This window comes from Malus sylvestris, chromosome 9 (assembly GCF_916048215.2).
Source record: "Malus sylvestris chromosome 9, drMalSylv7.2, whole genome shotgun sequence".
NCBI classification, from domain to species: Eukaryota; Viridiplantae; Streptophyta; class Magnoliopsida; order Rosales; family Rosaceae; genus Malus; species Malus sylvestris.
The window spans coordinates 31,356,161-31,375,055 of NC_062268.1; the positions used below are offsets into that span (position 1 = coordinate 31,356,161).

General features: G+C 38.5%; 1 protein-coding gene and 1 pseudogene across 1 annotated transcript; both read left to right on the forward strand.

The window, feature by feature from the left end:
• Nucleotides 1-3,967: 3,967 nt before the first annotated feature.
• Nucleotides 3,968-9,256, forward strand: LOC126582107 (E3 ubiquitin-protein ligase SINA-like 10; annotated as a pseudogene).
• Nucleotides 9,257-12,458: 3,202 nt separating this feature from the next.
• LOC126582106 (uncharacterized) lies at nucleotides 12,459-18,558 on the forward strand. The gene is made up of 9 exons (XM_050246108.1): nucleotides 12,459-12,681; nucleotides 12,777-12,813; nucleotides 14,528-14,655; nucleotides 14,751-14,808; nucleotides 14,909-15,043; nucleotides 15,118-15,720; nucleotides 15,802-15,945; nucleotides 16,017-16,148; nucleotides 17,369-18,558. The coding sequence occupies exons 2-9, from the start codon at nucleotides 12,790-12,792 to the stop codon at nucleotides 17,993-17,995; spliced, it is 1,851 nt and encodes a 616-aa protein (XP_050102065.1). The 5' UTR covers nucleotides 12,459-12,681; nucleotides 12,777-12,789; the 3' UTR covers nucleotides 17,996-18,558.
• The last annotated feature ends 337 nt before the right edge of the window (nucleotides 18,559-18,895 follow it).

Consider the following 18,895-nt stretch of genomic DNA (forward strand, 5'->3'; position numbering starts at 1 on the left):
GCTTCTTAGATCCATGGATTTGGATGGAAGAATAGGTTCTCTAAGTTCCCAAAAGTGAGAACCTCTAAGTCTCTTCACCAAGGTTTGATTGTAGAAGAAATGAGTGACCTTGGAGTAGTAGGATTGCTAGATGTACCCTCCAAGGTGTTAGCTTCTTTAGAGAGAAAATGGAGAGACAATTCTCACCCATTTTCACCCAAAATAAACCCTTAATCACCTTAATGAATATTTGGCTATAAAGTCCTTTATATAGTCACTTCTTTAAGTGACCTAAACAACCAAAACCCTAATTCATCACCATATGGCCGGCCACCTAAGGAATTTTGGGCTTTTGGGCTTTAATGAATCTTTATTCATTAAATTGTCATACAACTTAAGTTAATGGGCTTGACGTTCGAAGCCCATTGGGCCTTAAGGTCCAAAACTATCCCGAGGTCTTTAACGAACTTATTCGTTTGATTAATTAACATATTAATTAATCCTTGCCATAAATAAATGATTAAACCATTTAATCATTCTTACTCATTTCCGTTTAATCTTCAATCTCCACCTTTTATGGTGTGCGATCCATTAGGTTCCTTTTAGCGAGGCAGTGGGCGATTAAAACAATTTTACATCGATTGTGAATTGAAACAATTTTCAATTCTCCCTTTAGTGGTTATACACGTATAGGGCTTCCACAAACCATGGTTGACGCCTAGCAGCATGTCATGGTTATCCAAGCTAATCAGAAGAGGTTAGAGAACCTATTCAGTTCGGGATTACAAATGCAATACGGTCCTTCTCTAATCTAATACTCTTGACCACATTGTTTGGTATGATAGTTTATTTACTCATGTCTACTATCCAATGTGAATCGTTTGCTTATATGATTTCCTTGAATGTGATTTGGAACGCATTCCCCAATCTCATTCATACTCTGGCCAGAGATTCCAAATCATATCATAGAGTATTCTCCCTCAACTGTTTGAAGGTTAGAGATCCCTTGTTGCGCATTTACTTGTCTCCATAGCTAAGTGGCTTAACCCCAACGATGCCGTGACACCCCTAGGGGGTGAATTAGACATAATCAAAGATTAAGGACTTAACCACAAGACAACTGTGATGCCTCAGGTCAAAGGACTACTTTGCATTATCCCAACCATGAGTTCTCATGTGACATGGAATATAAGAACTCTTCGTTGATCACGTTCAGTGAACTCATTCTCTTATTGAGCACCTACGTACTTGTCTTGATGTCACACACACCAATGACTCGAGACTAGTCACTCTCCCTGAGAGAAGACACAGTACGTACTGATCTTAACGGACTGTCAATGCCCAATTGGTAATCCTATGATCAGGAACATTTAGGATGTGTCTACGAAAGAATGGTCTCATTAATCTAACTTCATTAGATTGCATTCTCCCAATCACATATTCCTTGGACTTTATCGTTTAAGCATATAACATTTATATGAGACGGCTCAAACAATAATGTATGCCCTTTATATGTAAAACTAGATTAGTTTAACATGTGAAATGTCCGTAAAGTATCATCACATGATTGGCTTTAGGGCACATTTCCAACACTTATGCGCTCGTAGCAACAAGTATTATGAGGATACGCGAAGAAAACAAATCTTACATGACACAACAAGGCAGTCAACAAAAGTCAATGTATTTGTTTCGAAGGGCATTTTCATAAATTCAAAAATTAAAATTATTAAAACCTTAAAATTTGGGGATGGGTCATTACACGCATGAAAACATTGAAGGGTCGATTTCAATCAATTTGCCAGCTTTTTAGATACAGTTCTGGATTTGGTTGGGACCCTATCACAAAGAAGTTCACAATGTTAATTTTTGAAGATATACAAATGACTATATAAAAGCTTTTTAAGCAACATATTGACATATTATTAAAAAGCATAAATGACTATAAAAAAAGACTAAAAGATAAACAAATCGCTGAAAAAAAAACCCGTAGAACATAAACAATGCTAACCAAATAAACCCCTAAAAATAAACAAATTGCTGAAAAAAAACCCCCCAAAAAAAAGAAACAAAACCCATAATCCTATACCATAAACGAGCACGAAAGCAATATTACACAACAAGGAGACCCTAGAGTCGAAGTAGACGAAGAACAACAGGACTACCGCTGCGTATGGGCTTACAATATTCAAAACAATGGGAAAAGTTGTAGAGGAAGAAAGATTGTACCTTCGCAAAGAATTCGAAACGACAAGAAACCCAAATTGCAGAGAGAGAGGGTGTTGGACGGAGACCGGGGAAGACGCCCTCTACAGGAGAGAGCAGCATGCTCAAAATCTCTCAAAGTTTTTAGGGTTAAGGTGAGATTTGCCAAGCTCTTTGGTATTTATACATATCACCTTGAAATCCTTCAAAATCCACCAAATCACAAATCTGTTCAAATCCAGTTCCTTTTTCAATACACCTAAGCTTTTAGAGGCTTTCAAAAAGTTATGATTGAATACACCCAAATTTATAGAGAATTGTAAGTAGTCTTTAAGAATCTCAATTGAATACACCAAGATTTTTATAAAATCTTTTAAATTCATAATTGAATACTCTTGAAATTATTAATTCCCTAAAACGCTCTCAAAATCTTAATTGAATACATCCCCTAAAACTAGCTGAAAATAATGCAATAACAAAAATTAGAAACAAAACAGGATTAAAAATAAAAAGAACAAAAAATAATTACGTGGGGGAAAGAATCACCACGTCCAGCACGTTTGTTCAAACTGCATAGCAGTTCCAATCAGTTTTCAAACTCCCACGTCCATTTATGAAATCGCTTCAAAGTTTGAGTTTTTTATTGACGTGTTTTTGGGATTTTAGGTTGCTAGCAGATCGTCTATACTTTCAATGGGAAGGACAGTTTCGATCATTTTAGCGGATCATCCAGTTATAAGAAAGGTTTATATTTGTGATACAAACTAATACAACCTGGGTTGTGTGCAGTGGCTGCTCATCTTACAGGAATTCACAGTGTCATCAAGATGCTAAATAGCAGAATTAGAGTGCTTCATCACTATCTTCTTGCCATGCAGAAAGGTACGCACATACTTATATTATAATTACAAGGTCCATAAGTCCTAGCTATGGTGTCAGTGTTGTCCAATCCACAACCCAATTCTGTATGGTCCACTAATTTCATGTTTTCTTTGTATTCAGTTTCCAATTACATGTTTGGGAATGATCAGGGTTTCAGTTTCTGCTTTAATCTTTAGCTCAAGGAAGATATAAAGGGGAAGAGGGCTGTCGAGAAAAAAGATGATGAGGGACCGTCAATTCACCAAGGACACTAAGGACTGTAGCGACAATATAGGATAAGGAATGCACCAAAGCATCTCGGGGACACACTTTGATTAGGTTTGTATCTTCGTTGGTGGATGTATTTTATTTTTTTGTATTCAATTGGTGGGATTTTTAATTTTCTTTACACCCTTTGATTAGGTTTGTATCATTCTTAGTTTTAATAGGCATAAGAGTTCTACAATTTTTTCAGTGATTTTAATTATGCTTTTACATGTACAATATAATTTGGGAGGAAAAAGAACGAGAAAGAATGCTACCAGTATAAAACAAAAGAAGAAATCGGTAGAGAAATTACACATTATGAATTCTAAAGCAAAAAAATATGAGTTAAAGCAAGATTACAAATAAACATTGTATATTTAAAAAAAAAAATTTAGGGGTGTATAGCGCCCGCGAGAAATAAAGGGTCTAACAAAAGAAGAAATCGGCAAAAAAAATTAAACATTATGAATTAATCTAAAATAAAAGATAGAGGGACTTAGAGCAAGATTGCAAATAAACATCGTATATTTAAAAGATTTTTAAAAGGATGTAACGCTTGCGATAAATAGAATCTGTAGCGTATCGCGCTATGACGTAAAAAAGATTTTTCGAACTCAAGTTGGGTGCCGAAAGGGGGGTAGTTTTAATAAGTGCTGCTCAAATTGGCTTATTTCTAAATTTCTCTTATTTTATTGGGGAGAGTGAGACTGAGAGAGAGGAATGGCGAGATTCTCGTTAGGCGGAGATGAGGACGGAGAAGGCGAGGGATCCCGCAGCCCCAGGCACAAAAGACCTCGTCTGAACGGTCTGAATTCTCGTCGATTTAACGCATCCACCTCCGCCAGCACCCCCACCAGAATCGTACAACCGCCGCCGCCGCCACCAGAACCACCACAACAGCTACAGATCGTCGAGGAAGAAGATGAACGAGTATCCGCAGAAGAAGATGATAGTGAGAGCGAAAACGATGTAGAAGAAGACGACGACGAAGAAAGTCCTGGAAATGAAGACGCCGACACCGGAGACAGCGACCAAAGTGATGAAGAGGAAGAAGCAGCTGAAATTACCATCTTACCCCAATCACCACCACGCATTCCGCGGCGGCTTCTCGTTCGTTCTCTTGCCCAGTACCTCGCAAGAGACAACGACCGTCAAGTAGGTTCTGCTTCGGGCAGCCTTGCATCCACCGCCACCGCCGCCGGAGTCCAAGAGGCTCCTCCTTCCATCTCACCCGCCCCCGCCCCCGCCCCCGCCACCGCCACCGCCATCGATGCCTCTGTTGTCTTCACCCTAACCGACTCAGACGTCCTTGATTGTTTCATTTGCTGTGAGCCCTTGACGGTCCCTGTCTACCAGGTATGCTCTCTCCCAGATTTGAATTGGTAGCCCTTTTCGTTTCTCATGTTGGGTCTGCACTGAGAATCTATTGTCTGCGATTTTATATGAGCCGTTCGTTTGTTTGCTTTGATTCGTGTATCAGATTAGGAAATTCTCGTGATTTGTCTGCTAGGATTTAGAATCGTCAACAATTCAATTCCGGTTGAATTCGATCGGGGATTTTGAATGTAGTGATGTAGTTTTTTCCTTGTTTTGAGGTTAGCTCTTGCGGCGATATGGTTTGGGGGCTAATTTAAATGTCTTGTTTATATGCTGAAACTTAGAACATCCTATAATTCAATCCTGATTGAATTTGATTTAGGATCGTCATTGTATTGATGTAGTTTCTTAGTGTTCTTAGGTAAGTGCTTGCGGCAATATGGTTTAGGGGGTTAATGCATATAAAAGTCTACCTACCACAAACTTTAGAATAGAGAGAGAAAAGGATACCCCTGAGAGGGGTACTTCAAGGGACATTGGCATGAGCTCCTTATTTACTGTCATTGACTGATGCGCACAAGAGTGTTGCTCTTTAAGGAAAGTCAGCCACTTTCCCAGTAAAGCTGTATTTCTCTTCCCTAAGTTTCCAAGTTTTATGCCCGACCATTCTCCTTTGGTTTTTGTAATGAGAACCTAATTTTTGCTAACACGGATCCCAAAATGATAAGGGACAAAGATTACCCCCCAAGGAAAGATCCAAATAACTTAGTCTCAAGACAACTAACTGCATCCAAATTCGTGGTTTATTGTGAATTGATTATGGGACCTCCCATGGTGATTAGTGATGCAATAAAGTTGTAGTAATTTTCAAGGTGTTTTTCGATAAATTTATCACGTACCTTTTTGAAGCAACATGTTTTTATACTTGTTTGTTGTCTATTAGTCAATATGTACGTTTGCCTAGTAAAAGGATACTACTTGGTCTAAAACAGCACCCTCTCTAAAACTCCTCCAAGATTATGATTTGCAGCATGTTAGGGTTTTGGCTCAAAATTAGGATGATGCAATAAATTAGGTTTGTGTTACCTATTTGGTTTTGGTGTCCTATTTGGGTTTGGTTTTAACTTCTTAGTTAGTTTCCTTGGTGGAGAGATTTTGTTAATTACCTATTTGATTAGGATTTGAATTTATTTCCTATTAGGATTCCTATTGTAACCTAAGTACTATGCACTATAAATAGGACCTTAGGGTTAGTGTATTTTGTGTGACTCATTCGTGTGGCAATTTGGTGAGAGTCAATTTGTGAGTTTGTGAGTTAGAGAGCAATTTGGGAGAATCTTCTCCATTTGTTTTGAGTTCTCTACTCGTTTGGTTTAGGGTTTGTAATTTGTGGGATTTGGGTTGTGAGAGTTTAAATACTCTTTTGTAATCTCCGTTTGTTTAGTGAAATTCCTTGCAGTGCTTCGCCCGTGGACGTAGGCTTTACGCCGAACCACGTAAATCTCGTGTTAGTTTGAGATTGTTTGTTTTAGCTTTCACCTACGACATTGATATTGGTACTTTGTTAGAATTCGATTCCGTTTGCGCATAAAAGTACAACACAACCAAACTTCATCAGGGACTCCTCATTAGTCTAACTGGTCTCCTTACAAACAAAGACTCCTCCTTGGCTTGAACCACACCACCATGCCACACGTTGCCCTTGGTTTGAGGCTTAGCATGTCTGAGAGTTGAGTGGTTTTGGTTAGAAGTTGAGCAATTCCAAGGTTTTGACTAATAACTTTGCTTAAAGCTTCATCTGGGGTTAAAAGACACTCGTAGCGTCTTTGCACATAAAAGATCCATTGACTTGGCAAAGAGCAATCTTCTTTCTCCGAGTTGGTTAGTAGAAAGCTTGGAGCCTGAATAATAATTCTCATCATTAATAAAACTGCTCTATTTTGATGTAAAAATAAAAGCAGCATTCTGGAATCTAGATGCACTCCTCTCTTTGGGCATCTGATTGGTGTTAATTTTATCACCTCTTCGGGTCTCAGTGTCTAATGATTATAGGGGTGTGAGTTTGCCTACCTTGTTGCTAGATTGGAAGACAGCTATTTTATTTGGTGCTTCTCTTTTCTTTTGTTCCTATGGCTAGTTTTTATTTGATCTTGTTTTGTTGGGGTTGCTGTAAACAAATGGATTTCTGACCTCGGAAGTTTTTGGTAATAAAAAAAGACCCTAATCTTTTATTGTGGTCGGTTGTTAGTTACATGTTTTCATAACTTTAGGACACAAGTACAATAACTTTGGATCTGGAACCTGAATTAACGATGGGCATGACATGACCCAAACGCTTTCAATTATGCTATATGCGGCTTAAAAATTCATGAAAACACAGGAAAGTTTTTCTGCAAAGGAAGAAGAAAGGTGTCGTAAGCGCAAAAGCATTAGGAATAGTGGTAACTTCCTTAATAACCTGTATTGTCTTGAATTACTTGAGCAAGCTCTAATTATTGGTGTGCTATGTGTAAAAGTGGGTCTGGATTTGGACCATTTGCTTCATCCTTGTCCTGTTTCATTGTCTTTGTAGTCTAGGATGTTCGGGGAGGCTGATTTTAGTTGAATGATTCCACGTTCATCAGCTGCTTTTAGTGTGAGAGGTATCTCTTTTTTTTTTTTCAAGGGAAGTGTGTTGTGGTACTTTGGGTTGAAAGACATATATGTGATATTTTGACCATGTTTAGCGGGGAGGAGGTGGATAATTTGTGTGTGAGAGTCTGAATTTGGGCAGCTTTATGGGCTTAGGTTCTCCAGAACTTATAGACTATCCTTTTCTGTTGTACTGTCCAATTGGAAAGTTGTGTCCTAGATTCTTGTTGTGGTAGCCTGTTATTTTTAGTTTTCGGTGACTCTTAATTTTATAGAGATTGCTAGTTAGTTGTTCTGGTTTTCTGTCTTAAATATTCTTCTTCTTCTTCTTCCTCTCTCTCTCTCTCTCTCTCTATTTGCCAGTGCAAGATATATAAGAGTACATAAACTGAGTAATATAAGTATCATAGGGTGACAGTGCTACTTTGCTTATGTAAAATTGAACTAAAGAGGCTTAGTTTATTTGTATCTATTTCGCTCTTGATATCCCTTCCAGGCACATAATTCATGCCTTAGGCCTCGTTTGGTCATTAGTATTGGATTGGAATTGAGAATCCTCTAAATTCAAGGCATTTTGAAGGTAGAGGAGAATGAATTTTCACCTTGAGGGGATTAGGCATGCAGGAAGCTTCTCTCTTCTAATCCTACCGTTTTGGAGGGGATTGGAATGGATAAGTTTTCTACTGAGCAATCCATCTTCTACCTCCAAGTTGGACCTTCCATTTCTTCCTTCAACAAACGTTGAAAATATTACCTTGGTCCAATACAATCCTTTATACCAAACGAGGCTTTTCAAGTTAATTAATCAAACCTCTAACTTTTAAATGCTTTTCTGGAATTCAGTGTGAAAACGGGCATATAGCTTGCTCCTCTTGCTGCACCAAGAGTAAAAATAAATGTCCCACCTGCTCCTGGCCCATTGGTTATAATCGTTGCCGAGCCATTGAGAACGTTCTGGAAGCAATAAGAGTTTCATGTCAAAACATCAAGCATGGCTGCAAAGAGTCGATGACTTACAACAAGAAAAATGAACATGAAAAGGCATGTATATTTTCACCTTGTTCATGCCCCCAGTCAGGATGCAACTTTGTCTCTCCAAGCAAGCAGTTGTACCAACACTTCAGCAGTAATCATGTGAACTCTGCAACGCGCTTCCGGTACAACTGTGTTTTTTCCATCACGTTATTTCACAAGGAAAAATCCCATACTCTTCAAGAACAGAATGATGGCACATTATTTATCCTCGACAACGTGGAAGAAAGTCTTGGAAATATAGTGTCAATTAGTTGTATTCAACCCAGCTTCATGGGAGGCTTCTACTATGATCTTCTTGCTCGAACCAAGAATGGAAAGGGAAGTAGTCTCAGACTTCAGTCTTTCGCAAAGAGCATTCCTGGCCAGGTTAGCAACCCTTCTTCGACAGATCACTTGATAATCCCATGTGGTTTTTTCGAAAATGGTGGCAGCCTCAAGATGGATCTCCGCATATGGCATAAAGGTAAGCCCCCCCCCCTCAAACTTACTATGGCCTAATCCGCCCCATACCAAAGGCTGTAGTATAAAATGAATAGCATGGTTTTACTTAAACCATTGGTCGTAAAGGCGTATCCTCAAAATACCGATATCACTCTGAACTGTTGGATCCGCTGTTTTTAATGTTTCTAAATGTTACTGAAGATGGCCTTTTCTTCTTATGGACTTCATTTCTTGTTACTGACTGTGCCCGCGGTCACACCCACACCCACACCCACACCCACACCCACCGGTTATGCCTCTCGATATGTACATGTATGCAATAAGTCGCTGAGTTGTTGGTTCTTTTCTGTATTATTTTTCGGTTCTGTGAATCTGTGATTAGGACCAGCAGCAGTATGCCTGAAAACCATGTCCCATGTAAAAAAGAACCGATGAAGTAGAAATCCGGACAACAGAAACAAAGCACCATTGTTTGTATTAAGATTGAAGATAAATATGGTTGAGAATTGGTTATGTTTATTTATTTTTTGGGTAAAAAAATTCTTTTTATTCCCATCTAATGATATATAATGATATATTTACATTAGAAGGCCGGGGAATAAATTAGTTTCAAATGCGTTATTTGCTAGATTCGAACTTATGATTTTTTACCTGAAAGTGGAAAAATGGGTTGAAATTCCTTAAATGCGGGGGGATAAAAGACTCTTGTTCCTTTAGTTTAATTTGGTAACGTAATTTGGTAATGTGCTCCATTGATTACCACTTAGATTTCAGTGTTGTGTAACCATTATCAAATTTCGAACTTGAGATGCATGAGTAAAAATCTGACACGCTATCTATTAAGATATTGAACTGTGTGCTTTCAATTTCTTATTCTTTATTAATGGAATAGAAAGGGAATCTGAAAGTCTTGGGATGAGTACTAGTTTAATTTTCACACTCATAACATACAAAAATATCTTAAACATGCAGTTAAATAAACAAATAAAATGTGCACACCGGATGTAGGATTTAGTGAAGTAAAACTCACCGCTCGAAAAGTCCTCGAGCTTCCAACTAGGACAGGCACTAAGAGAAATGAGAATAGGAAGACTTATAGAACTCATCAACTAGACACATATACTAGTAGGCAGTTATGCCTTTGCACTTTATTACTCGATCTCTCTTCAATTTTCGAGTGGAAGTGGTACAACAATTAACATGGCCATCGATTACTTTCTTGTTGAGCTTTTTAAGAAACTAACACGATTAAGAATAATATGAAATGTAATGATTTTCAAAAATCAACCAATTACACTAATCACAAGGCATATTTTCATAATTGATTTCAATTTTCTTTTTTAACAAACGATATTGTCTACACTAAGAGAGAGGGATAACTTAGCCTCACAATAGGTTAGCAATAATTAGGTTGAAAATTGCCTTTGGCGAGAATCGAATCTAAGACCTCTCACTTTCAAGTGAAAAAGAAAACCATTAGATAGTAGTACTAAGTGGCCGTAGTTGATTTTGAATCAAAGCCAAATAAAAAAAAAACATGAAAAATATGATTTTCACTTAAAAACACATGCAGCAGATTAGCACATAAAGGTCTATGTGCTTGCAGATTGTTCTCTCTCAGTGGCAATATTTGCAAGTGGCCCTTTACCATAGTGGTGAAAAGTGTTGAGCCCTTACATGACGGCGTGGGTTCAAATCCCTTTGGTGACCTATCTAACAAAATTTATCGTTTGACAAAATAAAATAAAAAGTGGCAATATTCTTCTTTGAATTAAAAATTTTGTTGATTTTTATTTTATTTTTTGAACAAAAGGGGTGGGGATGCAACACGAGGACTTTCAGCCTTTCAGGAGGTCACTTATTCTAGTAGTATTTGCCTAAACTTGCTTAATTTCAGAGTTTTAATAGGATCCAATGCATGTGAGTTTGTATGATTGGATCCTAAAAATATGTTAATTTAGATCATTGAATATAACAAAACATTTACAATTGGTCTTTTGTGGTTATGTAAAACAAATTTGTTAGTTAGATAATGGCACATGTGGATCCCACATGGCTCGTATAATTGGATATGTGGGACCCACATGTGGCCGTATCATCAAACTAACGAAATTTCATACATAAAACTTTTTTTTTTGAAAAATAGTACGGAAGTTCTCTACACGAAGTGGTTATCATTTGGCACGTACTTGTGAGGAGGTAACAGGAAATGAACCGAGGGGGTCTTCTTTGGGACCTGAAACAAAATTCTTGTGGAAAGCTTCATGGAGGGCTTGTGTACTAGGAAAAGTTAAAATTTGTGTATGACGGAGTTGTATGGATGCATTACCAACAAGGGCGAATCTGTTAAAATGGAGAATCATCACGGATGCCTCATGTATGTTTTGTGAAATTTGTCACATTTTATTCATGAAATGGGTTGGTATTAGGCTGGATACAGCTAAATAATTCTATTAGATCTAATGTACTTATTAGATCTAATAAGTACCTTGTGTCAGAATTGAGAAGTTCAATGACTCAAAACTTCAATAATATCTTATTTATTACCTGTGTCTACTATTTAAGCATAATACTGTCACCCATTATTACCAAGAAACCTTAGAAACCTTAGAAACCTTAGAAACGGAAGAAATGGGGGAAAGAGTGAAAGAAACAGATGTAGAAATGGAAACAACTTCTTAAACGAAGGGGACTAGACAAGACATGAACAAGAGGGATTCACTGAAGAAGATCCTTCCCCTTCCCTATTTTCGGACTCACGCAATGGCAAGGGAGAGCTTTGATATGGTTTTGATGCTCATTTGGAGTATTTGGTAGGAACACAGCTCCTTTTATTGGAGTGGAGTCTCACAGCAGCCAATGGATATCCATCGTAGCATTCAAGCTTGGTCGCATAAATACAAAAAATGGCACGGAAAGAAAATGGCAATAAAGCAAGTTACTGCAAAGAAGTGGAAGAAGCCTGAGGTTGGGGGGTTGAAATGCAATTTCGATGGGGCGTTGGAGGAAAATGGCGAAACAGGAGGAGTGGGCTTGGTGTTCAGAGATGAAATGGGAGAGTTTGTGGCAGCGATGGCACTCAAGCAAGCTGGAGTTTCTTCGCCTTTGATGGCTGAGATGATGGCAGCTCGTTCAACAGTAATGTTTGCACGAGATGTGCATGCCGCATCAGTGGAGTTCGAAGGAGATGCATAGTTGGTTCTTACGGCGCTACAACGTAATACAGAGGATGATATGTCTCCTTTGCGACATTTGGTGAATGATGCTCGACACAACTTGCGTTCGATTCCCCACACAAGGCTGACTTTTACTTAAAGGGAGGCTAACAAGATTGCATACGGGTTGGCTAGATTGGGTTTATTCTTGGATTAACAAATGATGTGGTTTGAGGAATCTCTTGATGTAATCACTGATCTTATGTTCAAGGATAGCATAGCTTTGTAATTTTCTTGATGTGAAACGCTCTTTTTTCTTCCGATCGGATTGAAGTTCCTAGCAATGTTTTTATTGAAACCCTTTAATACGCCATATTCTCTTCTTATGCGCTTATATCATTATCGAATCAATGAATACCTATTTTCTCTCAAAAAATAATACGGAAGTTAACTGTAAGAACCAATTGTCTACCTTTTTATTCAATTCAAGGATCTAAATTAACGAATTTTTATTTTAAAGACAAAATCTAAAAAGCAAATATCATTCTGTTAAAAGAAAAAAAAAAAGAATAAAAAGAAGACTAGTTACTCACCTGCTAAATGTGAAAGGAAAACGAAACTCCATAGCGAAAATCCAGTTTGTTTCTTTCTCGTTCGATTCCCACTGGCATTCAGCAATCTCTCGTTACTTTCTCGAAACCCTAGCTTTTTTGAATTCTCCTTCCCAGTTCGCCCTCTTGACCTCAACCGCAGGCTGCAAATCTCCGCAAATCTCCGAAAATCTCCGAAAATAGTACGGCTTCTCAAACTCCGCAAAATTTTATTACGTATTGATTGTGTGTGTGATGATTTTGGGTTCGTTACTTATTGATGAATGTATAATTGCAGTTTTTGCAATGGAATGAGACCCAGAAAAGCACTTCTGGTAACCCTTATGCATTTGGGCACGCACTGTTTGGATAGTTTGATTGATATGTGAATTCAATTGTTTGATGTAGTTAGATTAAGCGGAAAGAGAATTTAGAATGATTAGAGATTGAAATCTGATTACTTTGAGCGATGGGTTTTGATGGGGTTTACATACCTCTTGCTATACCACTGATTTCTGAATTGAAGCATCCTATATTCTGTAAAGTTTCAATTTTGAATTTTTGAAAGAAATCTAAGAGTTGTGATTACGTTATAGAAACAAAGGGAAAACAATATCGCAATGCGTAACTTTGAAAACCATAAGGTGCCTAGAAAAAGAGAAAAAAGGTTTGATATTTATAATGTTAAACACTTAAGGAATCTTGTTTATTTCCTTTAAGAGTTTAATTCTCGGTGGCTGAGGTTGCTGTTTAGTTTTCGCTGATCGAACTGTTTCTAGAGCCTCGGACTTATTACTGAAGAGCATTATGGCTACTTATAGTTTGCTGTTTAGTTAGCGTTGAACTGCTGTCTGTTGAAGCACGATGGCTGCTTATCGTTTGGTGAATCATGGTGCTTTATAAGAAAGACATATATTCCATTCAGCAAAGAATGGGTGGATAGATTTTCGAACAAACTTATCGTTTGGATAGCCCTAGGGTCTGGCTGGGCTGCAATGCAGTGTAGTGGTAGTTCTCGGGAATCAATTGGTCCTTGCTTCGTGTCTTGCTTATTCGTAATTATGAAATGATTGGTAGAGCTGCTGCTTATGGAAACATGTTGTGGGGTTGGAGCAGAGTAATGCATAAATGACGTAGGAACAATTTCTTATAGTGCATATTCAAGACCCAGAATTCTTGCACCTAAACTTAAAACACAGCACAATACTTGTAAAAGCAGCCTATTTCACATAGTTTATGATGTCTCTGGCCAACTACCTACCATGTATGAAACCTTCTGGAAGTAGAACTAATAACTCAGATACTCACAAACTTAGACACAGAGAGACATACATGCATGTAGTTTTTTATAAGGTGCATCCAAATCTTTGTGGAAAGTGACCCGTTATATGGGATAACTGAGATTACCTACTAAATGTAACATTTTTTTAAATTTAAATACTCAACATTTTTATATTTAGGGTTAATAGTAGTAGCAAATTCAGGACATTTTTTTGACAAAGGCATGGACAAAAACGTAAATCTAGAATGAAAGTTGTGACTTATTCTAAATGTTTGTGACCTAAACTAAATGAATACATTAAACTTAAGTGGTCCAAGCTATGAAGCACAGATACAGGTACAGGGACGGCGCTACAATACGATTCGACTTTCAGAGCTCCTAAGAACGACGAGGGCAAGAATGAAAGCAGAGCAGGTCAAACCCGCTGCGTATTGGAAGTAGCTGTTTCATGATTCGCGAGTCGATGCGAATCGGTGGAGAATCGGAAATGTCTCCGTACCCGGATGTGACGAATCAGTGCTTCATATGGTCCAACTGAAAAAAAAAAGTGGCAACTACTGTTTTGTCAACAAAAGAAAGCAACTTAGTATTCAGTCTAAATTTTCTGTGTATTGGTTTGCCTATAAAAGAAACACATTTACCGCTGTACCATTTTCTTTTGTTCTTATTGTATTGGTTTTCCTATATAGAAGATCTTCACTAGCTCAAATTGCTTGCTTGCTTGTTTTATTTTATTTTATGCTTCTTTTCTAAATCCAAATCCCCAGGTGCCAAATGAAGGAGATGTTATGATGGTAAGTGCTGAAGAAAATGTTGTGTTACAAGGGAAGACCAAATGGAAGAAGAAGAAGCAAGTTACCACTCCTCGTCCTGCATGCTCATGGGTGTATTTTAGGTAACAATCAGTTTCTGTAACTTAAATTCCTTTCATATTACTGTATGTCTTCTTCTCCACATATTGATTGCAAATGTTGAAACCAACTTTTATAGTCGGGATTTCATCAAGGAATACAGCGCTTCCCATCCTGAATCCTCTGGCCTTAAAGCTGTGAGTCTCGTTCTCTTTACTCTCCAAATGTTTGGCAGCGCCTAATCTACTTTCATAGTGCAATTAAAATATATTAAGAAATCATGACCTTTTATTTCAGGCCACGAAGGCAGCTTCAGATGCATGGAAGTCTATGAGCCTTGATGAGAAAGAAAAATACACAAGGCGTGCTCGTGAAGTGTGGGATAACTACTTGAGTACAGCTCCAACCCGCACTCCTAAGCCAAGAAAACAGGTATCTTTTGTTTTCTTGTGACAGTTGTTTATTTGTTCTTTGGACTGGCTGAATCTTTAGCTTTGACAATGCAGGCTAAACTAGTCACAAGATGTTCTCCTGGCCGCTTATTCAATGTGATACAACGTCTTACAAATGAACAGAAGGCTGCAGTGAAAAGCATGGGATTTGGGAGCCTTCTTGACCTCAGATGCCGAACTCTCCGCCGCAGCTTGTGTCTTTGGCTCCTGGAGAGGTTTAACACTACACGACGTAGCTTGGAGATTTGTGGTGAGCGTATTCCTATAACACCAAAAGATGTGGAGCTTGTGATGGGATTAGCAGCTAGTGGGAAGGATGTGGTAAACTCAGGGTCTGATGACTTGATTGCGGATTTGCGGCACAGTTATGATGCTACAAATCATGGTATTTCAGTCAGACTCCTAGAGGAGAGGTTGGCAGAGCCTGAAGCAGGAGAGGAATTTAAGAGATCGTTTGTCCTCTATGCACTGGGCACGCTTTTGTCCCCAACAGCAAGGCTGGATGTTAGCCCTTCATTCCTTCACTTTTTGACAAATATGGAAGTTGTCCATCAGTACAATTGGGGGAAATTCTTACTTGACCGGCTAGTTTGCGAGGTATCTCGTTTTCGTCAAGGGAAGCAACGTGCGGTGGGTGGCTGTCTTTTGTTTCTCCAGGTAAAATACTCCTAAAATTGAATTCATCTTAGTTATTGGTACAAACCAAACAGTATTTTCTGAAATCTTATGTTTTCTCAGCTCTTTTATTATGAAGGCATCTCTGTTGAGGAGAATGGTGCATTGGCCCCTGCCCTTGTTCCATCCTTATCTTCATGGGGTGAGGACGAGATTACTGAAAGGGAGAAGCGGGAAAGAGAGCTTGGTGGCTATGGATGCGGGGAGGTACATTTACATTTGGAAAGTTTGATACAAAGCCATATATTGGGTTCTCAATGCTTGTTGCTCCTTTGCAGGTGGTGTGCAAGGAGAGGTGTCTTGATATGGATTCTTGCGAGTGTATGGGCCAATTGGATAGGCCACCACCAGCATGCAGTACAAATCATGGGGTTGAGGATGATACTCTCCTTGAGCATAAGGAGAACAAGGTAATGATGGATAGATTATGCTTGTTGTCCAACAATGGGGTTGGGCATGATGCTCTCCTTGTTGGGCTTATTTTCCTTGGTTTGGTTGGTTGGTTAGCTGTGGTGATTGGTTTCTCCTTTCTCATGTCTGTCTTTTGGCTTTTTTGCATTAGCTGCTCTGGCAGGTAGGTTTGTTTTTTGCTATCCCTTTGTTGTTGTTCTTTTGTTCTTGCTTCCTGGGTTTGCCTTGTCCCTGAGTCTCTTAATGAATTCATGTACTCACCAAAAAAAAACTCTTTCTTCTGTTGTAATTGTTTACCAACATATCTTCCCTCGACAGATTATGAACCCGCAAAAACTCATACTTGTTTTTGGGACTGCCTCTTAATGAGGTTTCTCATTTTCATTTTGTTGTTGCACCATCTGGTAATTCACTTATTAACTGTACAACAACAACAACAAAGCCTTAATCCCACCAATCATGGTCGGTTGTATGAATCCTAGAACGGCACTGTGCTGGTTTTTGCGCCAAGTCTTCTGTTAGAACGCCACTGCGCTCAATTAATATTCTCTTATTAACTGTAGGGAAAGAAAATGACATAAATATTTACAATGTGCTTATGTACTCTGTAAGTTGAAGAGCAGATTGGTGAAATTACTTCAGAGGAGGTCATAAATTCACTGCTTTTTCACTTATTCCTTCCATATTCCATGTCTTCTCTTGGATATGATGATTTTGTTTGTTTGTCATTTTTAAGCTTTTGTAGTATTTTCCCTTTATGTGTTTCAAGTACGTAGTAGTGAACTAGCAGATAACCCTGAATGTGAGAAAAGCAATCAATAACAGATCATCCTGCCATGAAAAGTTTGAGGAAAAGAAGCGAAAAAGGAAACAACAATAGAAATAGAAGATTTAAATTTATTTTCTGTCCATTGTCTTGCTCTGTCATTTCCCTTGATAGAGTTCTCTTCCCAAGGTTAGTGTAAGTGTAACAGGAAACCGTTGTGATATTTGCAATGTTTGGTAATCGAAGTGATAAATTTTGGGTCCTAACCTAATGTGCTTTAAAGAGAGAAGAAAAGACAGAAAAAAATATAATGAGAGTTCTGTTTACTAGGATGTCTTGGTTACACAAGTAAATCAATACGTCAGTAACAGTTATGTTACCAATTTTGAATCTTTAACTGTTTTGTCCCGCATTATCTTGTTGTAAATAATCTTCGTTAATATGTTTCTACAGGAAAATATGCTAGTCTTTGTTGGGAATAAGGACAGTGTGTGTGGTGACATTGAACTAGTAGTTGAATCAGTCAGAACACCGTGTCGCAACAGAGAGTATGGGTGTGAGGAAATAGTGGATTACATGAAGAATATTGACCATGAAGAAACATGCATCTATGCACCATGTCCATGCCCACTTCCAGACTGCAACTTTGTAAGCTCATTTGAACAGTTGTCACTGCATTTCAGCAGTAAGCATTGGGATTCTGGAAGGCGTTTCAGGTACAACACCCCTTTAGCTGTCTCATTGGGGATAAACGAACAATTTCTTGTTCTTCAAGCAGAGGAGGATGGCGCTCTCTTTCTACTCAACAAGGGTACAGAAAGTATTGGAAACACAATCATGATAACTTCAATCAGACCAATTTCTTCAGGGGAAAGGTTTGCGTATGACCTTGTATCAATACGTGGAAGCAGTTCTCTCAGATTAAAATCAGTGGCAGAAAACTTTCCGGGCGGGGTGGAAGGATTTCGCCCAATGGACTTTCTTCTGGTTCCATTTTGTTTTCTCACCGCAGCCGGGCAACTGAACCTAGATGTGTGTATACAGAATTCTAGTGAGCTCAGTGCATATGTCCTTGATTGAGTTATTCGTTGGTGAAAATTGTAGTGAAGGACGTGACAAATAATGTTACCTCAGCTTTCATTATGTCCAAGCTAGGTTTCCTGGAAAGTCACTTTGTAAATAGCGATTCGAAAGTGACTAAATGTACAACAGCAGGGAAATGCCGTTCACCAGCCATATAAGGCATGTGTTGAGAATTCGCGACAGGTGTGACCAAGAGTTGATCTGCCTATAAACTACAGTTAAAATGGAGCTTGCAATTCTTCCTGCTTCCTGGAAACCCTCTGCAGAGCATCGCTGTGAAGTTTGATCGGTGACACGTTGATCTGTATATACGATATAATCCAGCACGAAACTGATGAAATACATATGCAGATTAGGATTTAGGTTACAGATGCAACTGGGAAATGACGGCGATGCGATTTGTACCATGTAGCACAAATCTTGAGCCTTGTTTCTTGTACGGTAAGTTATGTTTGTCCAAATTTCAGATGAACAAGTTGATCAACGTATCAAGTAGTCACACTTTTTAACTTTTAACAGATGACAGAGCTGTAGATTAAATTGTGTAGATGTTTGATCCATTTCTCCGTCTATTTGTTTTGCTCAACAAACATTACTCTATCAGTGCTATTCTCCCTGGAATTGAGAATCAGCAGCCCCCGTTCCTATTCTCTCTGTTTCTTAATTCGTCGTAACCTTCCGGCTTGAGTGTTGGGGTTGAAATCTTCTCTGCAACAACAAAATGGTTATGCAGGACTTGTAACATTCGCGTCGGACTTCCTCTCACGAAGTGGGACGGACATCTACGTAGTTCCGGTATCATTGTGTGAGGAAGTCCTGTAATGTCAATTTAGTTAACTAGCTAAGGGCTTGTTCACGTAATTGTAATTAAATTTGGAGAAATTGAATTAAGCCTAA

What these genes read in the sequence shown, in the direction of transcription:
- LOC126582106 (XM_050246108.1), top strand. Translation starts at nt 12,790, where the DNA reads ATGAGACCCAGAAAAGCACTTCTG. An exon ending in TGCTCATGGGTGTATTTTAG is followed by an intron (nt 14,656 to 14,750) that starts GTAACAATCAGT and finishes CAACTTTTATAG; the next exon opens with TCGGGATTTCATCAAGGAAT. An exon ending in AATCCTCTGGCCTTAAAGCT is followed by an intron (nt 14,809 to 14,908) that starts GTGAGTCTCGTT and finishes CTTTTATTTCAG; the next exon opens with GCCACGAAGGCAGCTTCAGA.